The sequence below is a fragment of the Notechis scutatus genome, chromosome 2 (genome assembly GCF_049901735.1).
Source record: "Notechis scutatus isolate UNSWTSFEM ecotype Mainland chromosome 2, rNotScu1.2, whole genome shotgun sequence".
Lineage (NCBI taxonomy): Eukaryota > Metazoa > Chordata > Lepidosauria > Squamata > Elapidae > Notechis > Notechis scutatus.
In genome coordinates, this window is record NC_142010.1 from 197,315,050 (window position 1) to 197,332,968 (window position 17,919).

Consider the following 17,919-nt stretch of genomic DNA (forward strand, 5'->3'; position numbering starts at 1 on the left):
TTCCTTAGTCTTATTTTTTATATATTTTATTTATTTATTATGAAATTTATTTGCCGCCCATCTCATATCCAATGACTCTGGATGGCTTATAACATAAAACCATTAAAAAACCTTTAAAATCATCTATTATAAAATAACACAGCAAACAAAATCATTAGCACAACATGGCAAAGGAGGGAGCCAGACACAGGGGTAGGTGGGAGGTGGGATTAGGTCATAATTAATCTACCACCTTCAGTGTGAAGCTCCCCTATTGGGTCCTGAAACCATCTGGCAGTTCTTATCCATGGTTTATTGAAAGCACAATTTCTGAAGCTGTACTATAAAGATGTATGTAGTACATTTGAAAGTGGTTTTGCAACTGAAATATGGATAAATTAGAATCAGAATTTTTCTGCTGACTGTGCCAGAGAAAAGGAGTGGGAAGGATTGGGAGTCTTTGGAGGAGTTGTGTGGCGTACAAACTGAAGAGAAAGAAGAGAGAGAAAGAAAGAAAATAAATACAAAATTTGTCTGAACAAGACTAATATGATGAGCTATTGTTGCAGACTGAAAGGGGGGATAAATTTCAGGAGTTGAACAGACCCATTCATTTGATCCAAAGACATCAACAAACAAACCCTCAAATGCAAGGTTGTTTCTTACAAAATCCTAACAAAGGAAGACAATATATTTGTACTTTAAAAAAAAAAAAAGCTATGTTCTTACCGCAAGCCTTACAGCAGGCCACACAAATTTCTTCTGCAATATACTCTCCAGCTGGAAACAGTAGATAGTCACTTTCTGTCTTTCCTGCGGAATTATAAAGGTAAATTCGAAAAGGCTGTTCTGACGGTCGAGAAATGGTAGAATTTCCAACGATACCACCATTTTGATGAATAGTAGATGATACTGTTCCTTCCATATCTGTCACTGTAAGTAAGGCCATGATATCTTTACATTCTGTTCAGCATATCTTCCTGCAAGATATTAACATTAAAATCTGTAAGCATTTTATCTATGTATCTAGAATATTTTGCATTAGTTTTAGTTTATAGATTTGGTTTATTCAGGGCAGTCCAGCATTCCAAAAATGAATGCTCTCTCTCTCTCTCCCTCCCTCCCTCTGAAACTCTTAAGAATTTAACAAATGCTGATGATACAATTTTATAGGATCACTGACTCTCAATCGACCTTCTAAGTAATCTGAAGCAAATAATGTTTCCTATACTACAAAACCAACTTCTCGAAAGACTAAAGCCAGCAAAATATAAATATGTATGCTCTGATACTACATAGTAACTGACAAAAGAGATTACTGAGAATTTCGAAAATCCAACCATATTTAACATTTTTTCAACACCAGAAACCATTTGCAGCACCCAAATCAAATCAAATCAAGGCCAGATAGGACTTTCAGGACAAAAAGTCTAGTTATGCTTGAAGGGAAGGGTGTTGGACTTTGTTGTCCCAGTACCTTGTAAATGACTGTCCTTATTGCTTCATCTCTTGCAGGAATATTGAGCAACCTTCCCTAATGCATAAACTGAAGATGAAAATCTGGCATCCCAACAAATGGTGATGCACTCAATTGACACCTGATGTTGCCTTATATGAACATATAAGGGTTCTGTGCAGGGCAGGGTTCTGGTTTTTTAACATTTTCCAGTACTAACATATTTTATTCCATTCAGTTTTATTTTTCATCAATTTACTTTCCTTTGAGAGGCACAAGGCTCATTTTTCAGAACTTAAACAACTCACAATACCTTCTTCATGTGTATTTGACGACATAATCCAAAGTTCATACCATAATAATGTGACTGCTTTTAAAATGCCACAAGATATTTGCTGCAAGAGATCCTTTCAATATTGTCAAATGCAACTCTATTGTAGCCACTGCAAAATACAGGCTCATAAAATGGGTATCAGGGAGCTTTTATATGACAGATAAGGAGCTGAAAGGCAGCAAGCCCACCCACATTGAACTGTTACATGAAAAACTTTTCTATCTGACACTTATTAATTTATGTATACTTTAGTTATGTATACTGAATTATCTAATGTGTAATGATTCAGAAAAGAATAGCTAGGCTCCTGCAAAATATATGCAATTCTTAAAGATAAATGCTTCATCACAGTCAAGTTAATGAGTTTACAGTATGTTGGATACATTTGATATTAAGGAGAACTTTTGGATCTCACCTTCAACATGCAAAACATAGCAGTCCTGACTAAAATAGGATTTTAGATGATATTTTTAGCTTCAGAATGCCTTAGCCCAAATAAGCAAGGCTCTTTAATCTTGCACCAGTGTAGATTGATATGATTTCTGTGACAGGTGAAATTCTAGAGGAAAAATATGTCAGACTGTCCAATTTTTCACCATAGATGGACCAGGTTTATGTTAATATAGTTTCTAATTTTATTCTTAAGGAAGGTATTTAATAATACTTCACAAATGGGAACAGGCCTCAATGATGGAAGCCAGCATTTGAGGTGCTATGATTGGACACAATGGCAAAATGTGTCAGAAAGACAATCCAGGAAAAAAAATAAAGCCGGCAGACTATAAATAAAATTTAGAAATGAAGTGCTATAGATCAGTGCTTTTGAGAGTTTTAGACATTTGCATCTCCGTTTATAACTGGACTCTGAAATGATCAAATGACGCTTGAGATAAAGATAGTATCAGAGTTATTAAATATAGTTGCAGATTGAGAAGGTAAAAAATTAAATTACTGCCCAACTATTTGTCCTTTTACTTTAAAATAATGCATCGTTTTATTTACACCTAAATGTATTTTAAGAGATAAATTTCTGATCACCTAATTTTTCCTATGGACATCAAAAACATAATTGGATGGTTTTCAAGAATCCACAACAAAAAATCCTTCTTGCATAAGAAGTAAGAAAATTTCTAAGATTTAGGGACATAACTCTAACTCTCTGAAGAGCCACCAGAGGTCGTTTGATGATTTGATGGTATTCCTGGAATGAAAACGTTTGATGGGATTTAATGGTGAGTAGTATGCATGAGCCAAGCTATTTTCTGTCTAACCTAATTTTGAAAAATAGATTGAAATTTCTATAGTGAAATTTGGAAATTTAGAAAGAAATTGACGAAAGTGGGGGAATATTTTGACCCCTTTAGGCCTTCAGCAGCATGGTTTTAGAAGGCTACAAAAAAGCCAGGTTGATGAACTGGTCAAAGCCTCAGGCTAGAAACAAAGAAACCTTAAGTTCTGCCTTAGACATGAAGCCAACTGAGTGCTCAAGCCAATAATTATCTCTTAGTTTCAAGAAGAAGGCAATGCCAAGCAAATATGCAACACAGAAACACAGTTTTTAGAAATCTGTGATAATTTATTCCAAAAGATTCGGTTCCACAACTCAAAAAGGAGTATTTCAGCATCAAGATATACTGTATTAACACAGTTATAAAGAGGTTTGGGAAACAATCATACACTGTGTAATCATCAGTCTGTCAATCATAAATTCAAATTGAACTATGAACTATTCAACTGTTCAATAAATATTTTAGCAGATGGTAACAATCCTGAAAACAAGTGCTGCAAGATGTTGGTTATGTAGCCATGAACTGAGCAATGTGAGCAGCTTCATGTATTCAGAGTACGAATACTTGTGGGATAAAAAACATGCAAATATTGTTCTCATTAAAAAAAAAAGAACCAAATTACTATAAAAACAGACACCACTCTCAGAAACTAGAAAAGTTGGGAAATAATTCAATCCTTCCTTTTATGTATATCAAAAAGTAACATTTGGCTGTAAAGCACTATAAAGCGGTATGTAAGTCTAAGTGCTATTGCTATTAGGTTATAACATTTATTCTATTTATTAAAATTCATTTGCTGCCCATCTTGCTGCAAGGTGGCTCTGGAGGCTTACAACATCAACCTTTCCCTATTCCATGAAAAAAAAACCCAGCAATGAATTAGCAAACAAATGGTTTAGCTGCTTTAGCTAAGCACTCGACATGCTGCTAAATAAAAACACAAAGGACATTCAAGCATTAAAAAAAAGTTTTCTGTTAAAACAGTTTCAGTATGCAGCATTTTTCATAGTAGGGGTTTTAATTAAAAATGTTATTTAACTTCACCAGCTGTGATCTAATAAAATGAATGAGGCCAAAATGGGACACAGAGCAAACAGCAGCTCTCACTCCTGTATTTAAACAGAAGTAAAGCAATGAAGAATATAGCATCCAGTTCTTTATTTCAAATGTACTCGTATTTAGAATTAAAAACAAATCTCCTTTGAATTCAAGTTTCAAATAAACTAAGAAATGATAGACCAAAATATTCTATTTAACATTACAATGTACCCTAAAGAAGTAAACCAGAATAAAATCTGTATTTTTAACACAAGTTGGCTCAACAGGAAATGACACTACAGATGGACCTCAACTTACAACCGTTCATTTAGTGACCATTCAAAGGTACAATGGCCCTGAAAAAAGTGACTTATGACCGATTTTCACACTTACGACCACTGCAGCATCCCCAAGGTCATATGATCAAGATTTGAGCCTTTGGCAACTGGCATGTATTTATGACAGTAGCACTGTCCTGGAGTCATATGATCACCATTTGTAGCTTTCCCAGCCAGCTTCCAACAAGCAAAGTCAATGTGGGAAACCAGATTCACTTAATGACTGCATGAGTCACTTAACAACTTCAGTGATGCGCTCAATTGTACCAAAAAGTCAGAAAAATGGATCAAAAATCACTTAACAACTGCCTTGCTTAGCAACAGAAATGTTGGGCTCACTTGTATTTGTAAGTTGAGAACTACCTGTGCTTTTTTCTATTCTCATGGAAAGAACAGATATTATAAGTCTAATTCCACTTTTCACTATTAAACTGGTAGTCCTCAACTTACAACCACAATTGAGCCCAAAATTTATGATGTTAAATGAGAAATTTGTTGAGTTTTGCCCCATTTTATAACTTTTCTTGCCACGTTTGTTAGGCGAATCACTGCAGTTCCTAAATTAGTAACATGGTTAAGTGAACCTGGTTTCCCCATTGACTTTGCTTGTCAGAAGGTCACAAAATGGGCGTTGGTTCTTACCTGATACGCCCCTTCTCGGCGAGCCGCAAGGAGCATCCAGAGACTGGGATGTGCTTCCGAGTCCTCTTCTTGCAGGCTGAGCTTTAGATGAGGAAACGCTCCGCCCCCTCACGTGACATCGCGGAGCGCCCCCCAGTTTTTGCGATAACGAGAAGAGAGGTTATTGATTCTTTCTAATCTACTATTGGCTCCTTGGCTGAAGAAAAAGCCCCCACCAGACGGAGAAATTAGGGTGGGGCTGGATGCTCCTGCGGCTCGCCGAGAAGGGGCGATCAGGTAAGAACCAACGCCCATTCTCCCTCGAGCCGCTCGGAGCATCCAGAGACTGGGACATACCAAAGCTGGGCTGTCCCTACGGGTGGGACTCCGTCTGGCCCGAAGGCCCCTCCGGACCACTGATGACCCTCTGTAAGACCCGTCGGCCAAAGAGGCCTCCGCTGAGGCGCACGTATCTATTTTATAATGTCTGATAAACGGGACGGAGAGGACCAGGTGGCTGCCCGACAAATGTCAGCGATGGGGGCTTGTGTGGCCCAGGCCGCCGAGGTGGCTGCACTTCTGGTGGAATGGCGGTTATCCCACCCGGAGCGGGCAGAGAATGGGAAAGGTAGCACTCGCAATAGTAGCCCTGATCCAGCGACTGATGGTGGAAGGGGAAACCTTAAGCCCCATTGACCTGGGTTGAAAGGATAGGAAGAGGGATTCGACCTTCGCATGGATTGAGTGCGCTTAATATAAATACGCAAGGCCCTTCTAACATCTAGGTGTGCCAGAGGACCTCCCTGCCCCTGGAGGGCCTGGGGCAGAAATTTGGTAAAATCAGTTCCTGTGACCTATGGAAGGGAGAGTTAACTTTGGGTAGAAAGGTAGGGTCGGGACGAAGGACCACCCGGTCTGCGTGGAACACGCATAGATCGCTCCTGACTGACAGAGCTGCTAATTCGAAACTCGACGAGCAGAAGTAATAGCTACTAGAAAAACTACCTTGAAGGTGAGAAACTGCAGGGATGACTCCCTCAAAGGCTCGAACGGGGACGTGTAAGAGAAACGAGGACCTTGTTGAGGTCCCATGTGGGGAACCTGTGAACGGTAGGAGGGCACAGGTTGGTGGCGCCCTAAGGAAAGATCTAACCCTGGGGTGGTGAGAAAGGGAACCGTAGTTATCACAGGAGACCACGGTTGAGAGAGCAGAAACTTGCCGTCTCAGGGTGTTAGGTGCGAGCCCCTTGCGAAGACCCTCCTGAAGAAATTCCAGGATCTGTGCCACCGAGGGAGAGAGGGGATTAACCTGAGACCCGCTACACCACTTGCAGAACCCTTTCCAAGTGGCATCATAAATTGGTGTGGTGGAAGGGCGCCTGGCGGCCAAAATAGTGTCGATGACTTGAGTTGAAAGATTCTCAGAAGTCAGACGGATCCGCTCAACCTCCAGACGGCTAACTGGAGCCATTGAGGCCCGGATGCAGAAGGGGCCCCTGAGAGAGGGAGACCTTGTCCGGGGGATCCTCCATGGGGCGCTACTGATAAGATGCGGAGATCCGCAAACCACGGTCGCCTGGGCCAATAGGGAGCCACCAGGAGAAGTTCTGCCCTCTCCTGAATGAGTTTTTGAACTACTCTGGGAACTAACGGGAGCGGAGGGAAGGCATATAGGAGCCCTGGGGCCATGGGCAACGCAGAGCGTTGTGATTCTCCGACCTGTGAGACGGATACCGGAGAAGAACCGTGGAAGCTGAGTGTTGGTCGGGGAAGCGAAGAGGTCCACCACCGGAAGGCCGAATATTCTGGACGCTTCTCGAAAAGGGATGGATGGAGACGCCATTCCGCCTGGTCCACCGTGGCCCTGCTCAGCCAGTCCGCCTGAGTATTGTCTACTCCGGAGATGTGTTCGGCTTTTAAAGATAAGAGGTTGGATTCTGCCCAGCGGCAAAGGCGCCGGCTTCCCTCATTAGCTGGATGGACTGGGTGCCCCTTGCTTGTTGATATGGGCCTTGGCCGTGACGTTGTCCGTGAGCACAGAACGTGATGATTGCGGATCTGAGGAAAGCTGCGCAGGGCCAGAAGGACGGCGTGAAGCTCTAGCCAATTGATGCTGCACCCTGCTCGGTCAGCGACCATTTGCCCTGTGCAGAGATCGAGTCGAGATGAGCGCCCAACCGGATAGGCTTGCGTCCGTAGTGACGGTGAGTCGTTGAGGTTCCGCGAATAGGTGGCCTCTGTTGATGGAGGGATTGGTCCACCAGAGAAGAGACGTGAGGACCTTTGGAGGGACCCTGACCTTGACCCTCGAGTTGCTTCTTCCGGATCGTTGGAACGGGAGCAGGAACCATTGGAGGGATCTGCTGTGTAGACGAGCCCAGGGAATAATGGAGATGCATGATACCATTTTGCCCAACAATTTAGAGAGGTCCAACAAGGCCACCCTCCTTGAACGCCTGATCTGATTGACCAGGGCTTGAATGCTAAGGAACCTCTCGGAGAGAGGAAAACTCTCTGTGACACCGAATCAATTATGGCCCCCAAGTGGTTAATTCGAGTAGAAGGGGTAAGTTGGCTCTTTTGCCAATTGACTAGAAAACCGTGTGCCCGTAAGGCGGAGAGGGTGACCCTGGTATCCCTGACTGCCTGGGATTTGGACGGGAGAGAATAAGAATATCGCCCAAGTAGCAGTGGAGGCGGACGGGAACGGTCCTGAGATGGGCCGCCAGGGCCGCCAGGACCTTGGTGAAGGTCCGGGGGCGAAGCCAGACCGAAGGGTAGGGCCACGTATTGATAATGAAGGTTATTATGGCAGAACCTGAGGAATTTGTAATGGGAGGGCCTGATTGGAATGTGGAGGTATGCCTCCGACAGATCTATGGAAGATAACCAGTCTCCCCGCCTGGTGCCTAAGAGAATTGATTGCAAGGTGTGCATCTTGAATCTACGCTGGATGAGGTGACGGTTGAGCCGTTTCAAGTCTAGGATGGCTCTCCAACCCCAGAGTGTTTGGGCACCACAAAGAGATGGGAGTAAAAACCCTTTCCCTTCTGGGCCGGAGGGACAGGTTGAATGGCCTGGATGTCAAGAAGATGATGGATGGCTGCATCCATTAGAGCCCGTTGGAGGGATCCCTTGAGGAGGGGGATGGGATAAAACAATCAGGGGGCGGACCTGAACTCCAGGGCGAGACCAAACCTGATTGTGTCCCTAACCCATGCATCGGAGGTGGATATGTCCCATTGGGCGGCGAAGTGGCTGAGGCGGCCGCCAATGGGGAGGGAGGAAGAGGATCTACCTTCTACGGTAGGGCCTTCCTCCCGATCCCCGGAATGGTCTCTTGTAGCCGCCACCGCGTCTGGTTCTGTCACCCGGGTCCGAGCGGTCCTGGGACCGGAAGGAAGGAGGTCTAGGGTATCTGGGCGGGAAGGGGGTTGGTAGAAGGGCGGGAAGCTCCTCCAAAGGGCTGGGGCCCCTGGTCTCCGATCTTCGAAAAAGGGAGGGCAAATACTTTCTCTTACTGCGGCCCTCGACCAGCAGTGGTTCCAAAGCTGGGCCAAACAGTTTGTCTCCGTAATGGGAGCAGTGGCCAGCTTGACCTTATTCTTTACGTCCGCCTGCCAGTGTTTGAGCCATAGCATGCGGCGAGCCAAACGTGCGACGTGATGGCTCTGGAAGAAAATTTTACCGACTGGTAAGTGGCGTCAGCCGAGAACTCGGCTGCAGCCACTAACTTCGCTATATCCTGGTGAGCTCTCAGATTGGAAGCAGGGATGTGGTCCTTGAGCTGACGTAGCCAGCGGATGGAAGACCTGGTGAAAAATGAGGCGGCCGTAGCGATTTAATGGCCCAGGCGCCAGATAGGTGGGCCCTACGCAGCGCCAGCTCCGCCCGCCTGTCCTCAGGCTTTAAGGCCTCTAGGGCCTCACTAGGGGTAGAGGAAGAAGCTAGACCCACAATGGGGTCATCAACCTCCGGGATATTCAGAAGATTAGACAGAGCCGCATCGAGATTGAAGAATCTCTTGTCTTGGCTAGATGGAGCAGGAGGTGTCCCTGAGGAGGTAAGTTGCTTTGCAACCAGATCTACGAAGATGGGAGGGATGGGATGACCTCGGCTTCCACCACTGGTTGGGTGAAAATGGAGTCTTCTGGGCCCTCTTGGACTGGGGGGTTCAGCAGGGGACTGGGGAAGAAGGCCAGATACATTCTTGGCCTTAAGGAGGAGGGACTTGAACATATGTGGTTTGAACAGCCCCCAAAGGTGGGTTGGTCGGGGAAGGACCCTCGTCCTCCGACATCTCCCCTCCATGATGTCAGCCTCTAAGAGGGGTTCACTATAGCGGGAGGATCCCATCCGGGAATCCTCTTCCTCCTCCCTGAAGTCCCCAAAGTCCCCTTCCTCCTCCATCTGGGCCCCAACCGGTGGAGGGCTATCCCTCTGAGAGAGTACCTGATCAGTTGGGGGACCGGTTGTGGAAGGGATCTGAGTGATAACGAATCGTGTTCAGAGGCTCATGGAGAGAAACCTGATCTGGACACGTGTTGTAGTGCCTCTGCTATGCCCTGGCGGATGGCTGATTCCATCCAAGCCTTGATGTGAGGTGGAACCTCGGAGGTAGAGGGTTCATCCTGGCGCAGACCAGCGGCTGTGGGTGTAAAGGTGGCTTCGGGGTCCGTCTGGTCGGAGGTCCGGGGGTCGGAAGACCCTGAAGCGAACTGCGCCTAGGTAGGGAAGAAGGGTCTGAGGGGAGAGGTAGAGCAGAGGTAGAAGGGGTTGGAGGAGGAGGTATAGGCGTCTCCGAGCGGGACTCCCTTGAACGCCGGTCGAACTCTTTTTCTAACGCTTTGTGGCGCCTCAGGCGCCACGTTGTGCGGCCTTGGAAGGTTCCTTGTCCTGTCTGGAGCCCTTAGGTTCCTTGTCCTGCCTGCGCAAGTAGTGGGACTTTGCTTTAGCCTTCAAAGAAGGACGTTTAGATGGATTGTCGTCTGCCATGTTAGGTAACAATACTAGCAAGGCGGTTGGCTCGCCCAGAATAGGCCTGGATGAGGCCGGGTGAAGGTGAAGCTGGCCCTCTCCCCTTTTGGAATTTGTAGTGTACAGAGATAACAGTGAGGTATCTGAATAATATAGTATGTACAGGAAAAAATAGATACTCTATTTGTAATTCCTTTGATTTCTTTTGTTTGTTCTTTTTATCTTTTTCTCTTTTTTTTTTTTTTTTGTACGCAATATATATACAGGTTATCCGTAAATGTCTATATATCTATGAAAAAAATTATTACTGTACAAAAAACAGAAATTATTATTATTATTATTTTGCAAATATATTCCTTTTATTCTTGAACAGTAGCAGTAACTGGTATCTCAGTACAGGCCGGATCAGTCAAATAAACGCCTGAGGCCTATGTAGAAGAGAGGGCCTCTGGCAGCAGGCCTCCAGACAAGGGAAAACAAAACCGGAGGGGGCTGCAACTTCGCTCGAAACGGACTGCGGGAGGCCAACTAAGATAAAAGAGCGAGCCAGGTAGAAAGAAATGGGCAGCAAAGCTTTGACCCAAGGCCTGGGGCTCTAATTCACCGCAGCTAGAACCAGAAAAAGGCGCCCGACCACGAGGCGGAGCCAAAATGGCGACCGCGAGCTGAACCGGCCGGGACGCCTTCGGGACGGAAAAGGAGGGCTTTGCCGGTCAGCTCGGCACGCCTAGGGCCTTAGGGGCAATAACCCTCCCGGTCGGGCGTTTGGGGTGGGGGGAATCCAGCAGTAAATGAAAGTAAAACAACGCGTGCCACGAGGCAACGCGGAGGCAGCGATGCGATCTGATAAGGACGGGGGTAGCGCTAAACGCTGCGAGCCCGCAGCTTCGTCTCAGGGACGAGGGAAAATTTTCCCTTAAGTCCAGACCCTTTGCGCAGGAGGAGAAAGAAGGCAAACCTTATCAGAAAGAGAAATAGGAAGGAATCTGCGATCAGCCAAGGAGCTCTCTAACACACAGCCTGACTCTTCGAGGCTGAGCAAAAGACTGGGGAGGCGCTCCGCGATGTCACGTGAGGGGCGGAGCGTTTCCTCATCTAAAGCTCAGCCTGCAAGAAGAGGACTCGGAAGCACATCCCAGTCTCTGGATGCTCCGAGCGGCTCGAGGGAGAATTACCTGGTTACCTGACTCCAGGAGACTGCAACCATCATAAATGTGAGACAGTTCTCAAGCATCCGAATGTAATTCATGTGGCCATGGGATGCTGCAATTGTCGTAAGTGTGAAAAACAGTCATGTCATTTTTTCCAGTGCTGTTGTAACTTTGAACGAACAGTAAATGAACTGTTGTAAGTCAAGGACTATGTGTATACATTGAGAGGGACTCATACAAATTTGTGTCCTGTATAATCTGAAGGGCCACCATTACCTAATCTCTGTTAAAGGACCCAATTATTTAATTGTCCAATTTTCAAGTGAATGCCCAACAATTATCCAATCCCAAAGTAATATTCATAAAAGAGGAAATGTACTTCCAACCAATGATAGTTCCTCTAGGGAGAGCATCATGAGCCAAACTTCACATTCACTCACCTTTGAATATAATTAAAAAACTAATGTTCATGGACTCCCAGGAGGCAACCATGACTCTAACTTCCAGACAAAAGCTCTTGTTACTAACAAATGTCCATTTACTTAACCTCCTGGGATGTTCCTGAAAGCCATATGAATGCCTATGTTGTGGTAACATAGAGCAAAGTATTCATTTGTCTATACAGGTACATGTTGGTAGAAATAGAAGCAAAGAGGCTTACTAACATAAAATAGTTGCTAAAAAAATAGCTTCAGACCTGCTTATTGAGATCGTAAGTAGGTAGATAAATAAGAGAATAAGGTTCAATGGTTGGGCAAAAAGTAACTAAAATTTGTGGTGGATAAGCTAACTGAAGAATCATGTCGAATTCCTTTTTACATTGATTGCAATTTTTAGTAATGGATAACCAAATTGTTCTGGTAAACTTTCGCAAACATTATGAAGCAACAACACTATAGTCGGTGGCCAACCTCTGGTATTCAATAACCCTGGCTCTGAATATGGATGTTCTGCTTAATTAAGAAAGCTCACTATAGTGGTTTCCTAAGACAGAGCTAGAACTGAACTTCAGAGATACAACCTGAGAGTTCTGAATGCTCCTTTGAAAATTGTTGTTAAAATATCTTTAACTGACAAAAAAAAAAAAGAAAATGTATTTATGCCTGAGGCACCTTCACATAAGTTTAAATTTAATACAGTTCCCCTATATCAAATTGAATCCACTTTAAATAAAGTTATATTTCTGGAATCATTGAAATATTAATTTCATTTCCTTGTGCCCCAAGCTAATGATAAGTGATATAATATATATCATATATGGCATGCACCATATATTCTCTTAAAAACTTCTTTTAAGCCTTATGTGAAATGAAACACATCACGTGTTAAGTAACTAATAAACATAGAACATAGTGTTTTAACAACTGTTTATTTAACATAGTATTTGTCCAGCAATGACTATATATTTGCCACATATCTGAAAAGACAGCTAGTCTGTAATCTAGATATAAGTCAACATGCATAATGAAGATCACAGTTATCTCTGCCAACACAGCTTGACGGAAAGCAGAAAACCCACAAAAACAGACCATGGCTTTGAAAGTAAACATCACTTGTAAAATGAAAAAAAAAAAAACACCACACAGACACACACACAAACTGCTGGCAGTAAAACACTTGCTTTATACTATAAGAAGTTTAAGATCTACAAAAGCTTTTGTAGGTTCTCCTCCCCACCTCATAGCATAGCAACCTTTCCTGATTCCGTTGTTTTGGAAATAGAGATTAATTTGGATTGAAAAGGTTTACATAATTCTTGACCAATTTGAGAATTTGGAACAAGAGCGATCATCCAGTTCTGAGTTCACACATTCTATCACGGGTTATGATTTGCTTAACCATCATTTGCTTAATCACCTACAATTCATTGTATTTATATTAATCTATAAATCATGGTTTACAAATTATGTTTGCTAAATATGTGCAAGGCACAAAGCTAAAGCCATGCAAACTTGATTCTGTCTTAGCATGAGTTAACTCTTCCACTAAAGAGTTAGGTCTGTTAGCATTGTTTTTTTTAAAAAATCATCTTACTGTTGCAAACAAGCCTATCTGCTGTAAAAGGCGTTTATAGGAAAAATGTGATACACAGGTAATCCTAGACTTACCAACTATACTTAAGTAAGGTAGTTAAGTAAGTTGCACCTGATGTTATGACCTTTTTTGGCATATTTAAATGAATAGTGCAGTCATTAAGGGAATCTGGCTTCTTCCATTGACTTTGCTTGTCAAAAGCTAAGTGGGAAGTTGGCAAATGTTCTTGGAATGCTGCAACTGTTATAAAGCCAAGCATGTGAATTCTGAGCATGTGACTGTAGGATGCTGTAATGGTTATAAGTGCGAGGACTGGTTGTAAGTCACTTTCTCAATGTCATTGTAACTTCAATTACAATGTGGTAACAAATGGTTGTAAGTAGAGGACTACCAGTACTATCTCACAAAGACTTTGGCCAGTGACGTGAAATAGTCTAGCCTTGTTTATATCCAAAACAAACATTCATATATTTACTCCTTTATCATCAGGTTATAATTTTGCAGTTTATTTTGCAAAAGCAAACAATGTCAGAATACCGTTAATGTTTGTTCTTGGTCCTTCTTGTAAACAAACAGAACAGTTAAGAAGTTAATGATCTTTTTCTAAAAGGTTGAAGTACATTTATAAGCATTTATAAGAATAAAATACTTCATTTAATCATACATATAATACCCAAAATATTGTAACTAATATATCAAAAGGGAAAAATTACAATTGATTCTGCTAATTGGTTTCAGATTAAGTCTCTGCTTACTATTCAGGTCTGCATTTTATGATATGACATGAATTTTCGTTTCAGTTTTTCATAGATATTGATGGCAATCAAAACTTTGTAGACAATGTTTCTGCAATGTCATCAGCATGCCCATAAAGTCCCCTTCACTCACCTCAGCTTTTAAAAGTAATTAAGAACTGGATACTATTCCTCATTTCAACCTTCAAAAGAAGATTCTTCAGTTGCATGGGAGAACAGACATATAGATCTCTCTGCAGGCAGTGGCTGGTTAACAACTACCCCATATAGTGCCCGTTTGATGGCATTGAAAAAGTAACTTTATGACTGGTCCTCAATCTTACAATGGTCATGTGACTGCTATATGGGTGCTTCACAACCGACACACATTTACTACACTGACAGACTATCTCAGTCACCTGACCAGTGGTGGTATGCTACGGACCCGCTCAGCCAAACCTGTAGTAAGAAAAATAAAAGCCTCCCTCAGCTGAGAGGAGGAAAACAAGTCTCCCATGATCAGCTGATAGGATAAAAGACGGAAAAGCGCATGGGAGGGTGGGAGGGTCACTCCCAATTTTTCATTTCTGATTGGCTAGGTAGGAGTGTGCGCGTTAAGGATGATCACCGTGCACACGCGATCACCCACCGAACCGGCAGCAACTGAGGTAGGATCCCACTATTGCACCTGACCACCATTTGTGAGCTTCAAAACTGGCTCCAACAAGCAAAATCAATGGACAAACCATATGGTATCACACTGAACGGTCACCAATGATTTGCTTAATAACGGCAGTGGACATTAAGCAAATCTCTGACAAACTTAAGTGTTGCTCGACTAGTGTTTTGGAGTTGCAGGGTCTAAATGTGGTAGTTAAATGAAGAGACTATCTGTATTTATGTTATCTAAAACAAATAATCGCACAACAAATACAGGGGTGACACACTTTTTTATTATTTATAACATGTAGCCAGATTCCATGCTACGTGAAATGATAACTCAAGTGTTAATGATGGATATTTTGAACTACTCCAAATGCTGGAGAGAAAATTTTCCAACAACGAAAAAGCACTAAGACTCTTCTGTTGCCAAAATGTCCTAAAACCAGCTCTCTAATTTATTAATTTGTTATGCATACATTACAACAAAGCAAAATAAGAAAAAGACACATTCTGTTACAATGTTCCATTGTACCTCTTTATCTGGTCCAGTTCTGAAAAATATATAATAAATGTTTAAAAATGATTACATTTAAGAAAAAAATCAGATTGTATAAATTGTGACCATTTTCAAAGTCTATTTTAGCAGCAGGAAATGGATTTACTTGAACACATTTCAAAAAAGGCTTTCAGTGATAAGGTAAGACTACTTGAGTTGCTTTAATAAAGAAGCTACCTTAGAAATTAGAAGAGGAAATACAGAAACTGTGATACTTCTGAACCACTTGGTAGCTCTGGACAGTATCAGTTATAGCGTCATTCCCTACTGCCCTTGTGTAGTGATTGTGATCTTTCCTTTGGCACATGTCCACAAAATGGTGCTGGGAGTTACCTTCAAACAATATTTACAGACAGGGCTAATGCCTTTGACAGTAAATATAACTTAACTCCTCCCTCAGGATCAGAAAACTGTAATAGGTATTTTAGAGCTACAACATGAAACTGGTTTAACGATTGCTCTGCCAGGAGTATGAGGCTTAAATATGATTTTAAAAATTAATCACCTGAAAAATTATTTTCTTCAGGGAGCTAAAGAGACATTTTTGTTCTGAATACAGAGCTTAGTATTTTTGTTCTAACATTAATCACTTTAAATTCTTACTGAATATGAGATGCTAATGTTTCATTTTCCTCCAATGGAAAAATATTTTAGAGAAATATATTTACCAAAGCAAGACTTTGAAAAACATCAATATCTGTCAATCTCAAATTCTTGGAAAGGACTTCATAAGTTGTTAAAAATGCCAAATCCAGTTTAAACATCTGGCTGATTATGTGATGAACCAGTAATAAAAAAAATGTGAATCCAATCTTTCCTGAGATTGTAAACATTTTTTTAAAATTTTGCATAAACTATTCTTTTAACTATGGAAACTGTTTTGAGTGTTTCTAAAAAATAAAAACACTGTCAGTAACATTAAAAATTTAAGCACACAAGTCCAAACAATGCAATTAAAAGACTGAAGATTGAGAAAATCCTAATCTAATTTGCAGGAACAAAACTGGGTGGAATAAAACCCCAGCAACAAAATTCAGAATAATTTGGTAGGTTAAAGAACTGAGAGAGAAATAATAGTTACCATAAATTTATCACAAATAAATGCAAAAGGAACAAGAATGAAATCCACAGGTACAGAATGGAAGATGCCTGGGTTAGGCAGTAATACTTGTAAAAAAATAAAGCCTTAGAACTGTGATGGTGAACCTATGGCATGCGTGGCAGAAGTGGCACGCAAAAGGTCACCTGGAAGAGCTCCACTGTGCATGCGCGCGCACCCTCCACCAGCCAGCTGATGGTTGGGTATCTGCCGCGCATGTGCGGAGATGTGCACGCATGCGCAGAGGCACGTGGCATGCGGGGTTGCGTGCGCATGCAGAGGCGTGCGGTGCAGGGGTCATGCATGCATGTGCAGGAGGGGAGTCTTGCGCGCATTGTGTCATGGGTGCAGGCATGCGAGCACGTGCACTTTCAGCACACAACGTGAAAAAGGTTCACCATCACAGCCTTAGAACATGAAAAACAACAGTGCAATCCTCAACAGAAGACTATGTTTTGGTCATGGTTTATTAAAGAGACAAATTGTAACACTTTGTGTGTTGCAAAAAGAAAATAAGCAGGAGAAAAGTGAGTTGGGATTCTTGGGGGCAATTATGATTCTTCTATATACTGTACATACAGAGTTATCCTTTGTCCAGGTAAGTTCATTTTAAGATCTCTCTTTTGTTTACAGGCCAACTTACTTGTAAAGTGAGTGTAGGTATGTTTGCAGTAGATAGTTTACAGTGAACAGTGATTTTAATGCTTTTGGCTTTGTTCTTTTATTGTACAACTATGCAATTTATTATTCTTTTCCTCCCTGTGTAAGAAAGTTACCTTGAACATATGGAGGAAAGCCAATTTTAAAATTAGCACCGAGGAAACACATACAGTACACAGAGGCCTATGTATACAAAAGAGACTTAGGGATATGTATTTGTAACTTGTGAGCTACAAATAATATTTCTATCATTTGCCATATCCTAAAACGTCACGGAACTTTCAAAGCTTAGGTGAACGTACAATAACATAATGAAAGTCAATAAAATCACATGCACAGTGGATAGAATAACTTTAAAAGCTTCTGGAAAGAAGAATTTCAGCTGACATAAAGATGTGAAACTTCGTATGAGCCTCATCTGGATAGGAACAAGTCCAGGTCAAGAGCAGAACTATAAAATGACCACCATGAACCAGGATGGATCTCTGAAGATTTGAATATAGTGTGTCAATATGCAAGCAGGTGGCCTTTTAGATACTGCACATGACTCCAAATTGGAAACAGACCAGGAATTAGTGAAACTGTTTGCATAAGTGGAATTGGTGGAATTGTTTCACAAGTGACAAGAAACATTTCTGAGACTTGGTCCTAATAAGTAACTGGGCTGCAACATTCTTGATTTCACTTACTGTCTGAGTCCTGTTGTACTTTTTATACAAGCTATGCCAAGTTGCTGCAGCAATATAATTGACACTTTTGTGAAAGAACCAAATCCTTTAATGAGCTAAATAAAATCCATCTGCTGGTATGGTTGGTGTACTCTACATTATAGACTCAAGGAAACCACCATTTATGTGTGAAGTAATTGTACAACCACTTCAGTGAACTAACTTTAAAGACAGAAGGTAAAAAAAACCTGATCTAATGTTTAAGGCACTATGTTAGAAAGCAGGAGGCCATGAGTTCAAGTCTTGCTTTAGTCATGAAAGG

General features: G+C 42.2%; 1 protein-coding gene across 2 annotated transcripts in view; it reads right to left on the reverse strand.

Moving 5' to 3' along the window:
* Positions 1-17,919, reverse strand: part of JAK2 (Janus kinase 2) — a 77,393-nt gene that overhangs the window by 46,449 nt on the left and 13,025 nt on the right. For both annotated transcript variants that reach the window (XM_087957758.1, XM_087957759.1), the window contains one exon: positions 709-959. In XM_087957758.1, coding sequence (XP_087813884.1) covers positions 709-928 — 220 coding nt within the window. In that variant the 5' untranslated portion in view covers positions 929-959. The remainder of the gene's footprint in view (positions 1-708; positions 960-17,919) is intronic.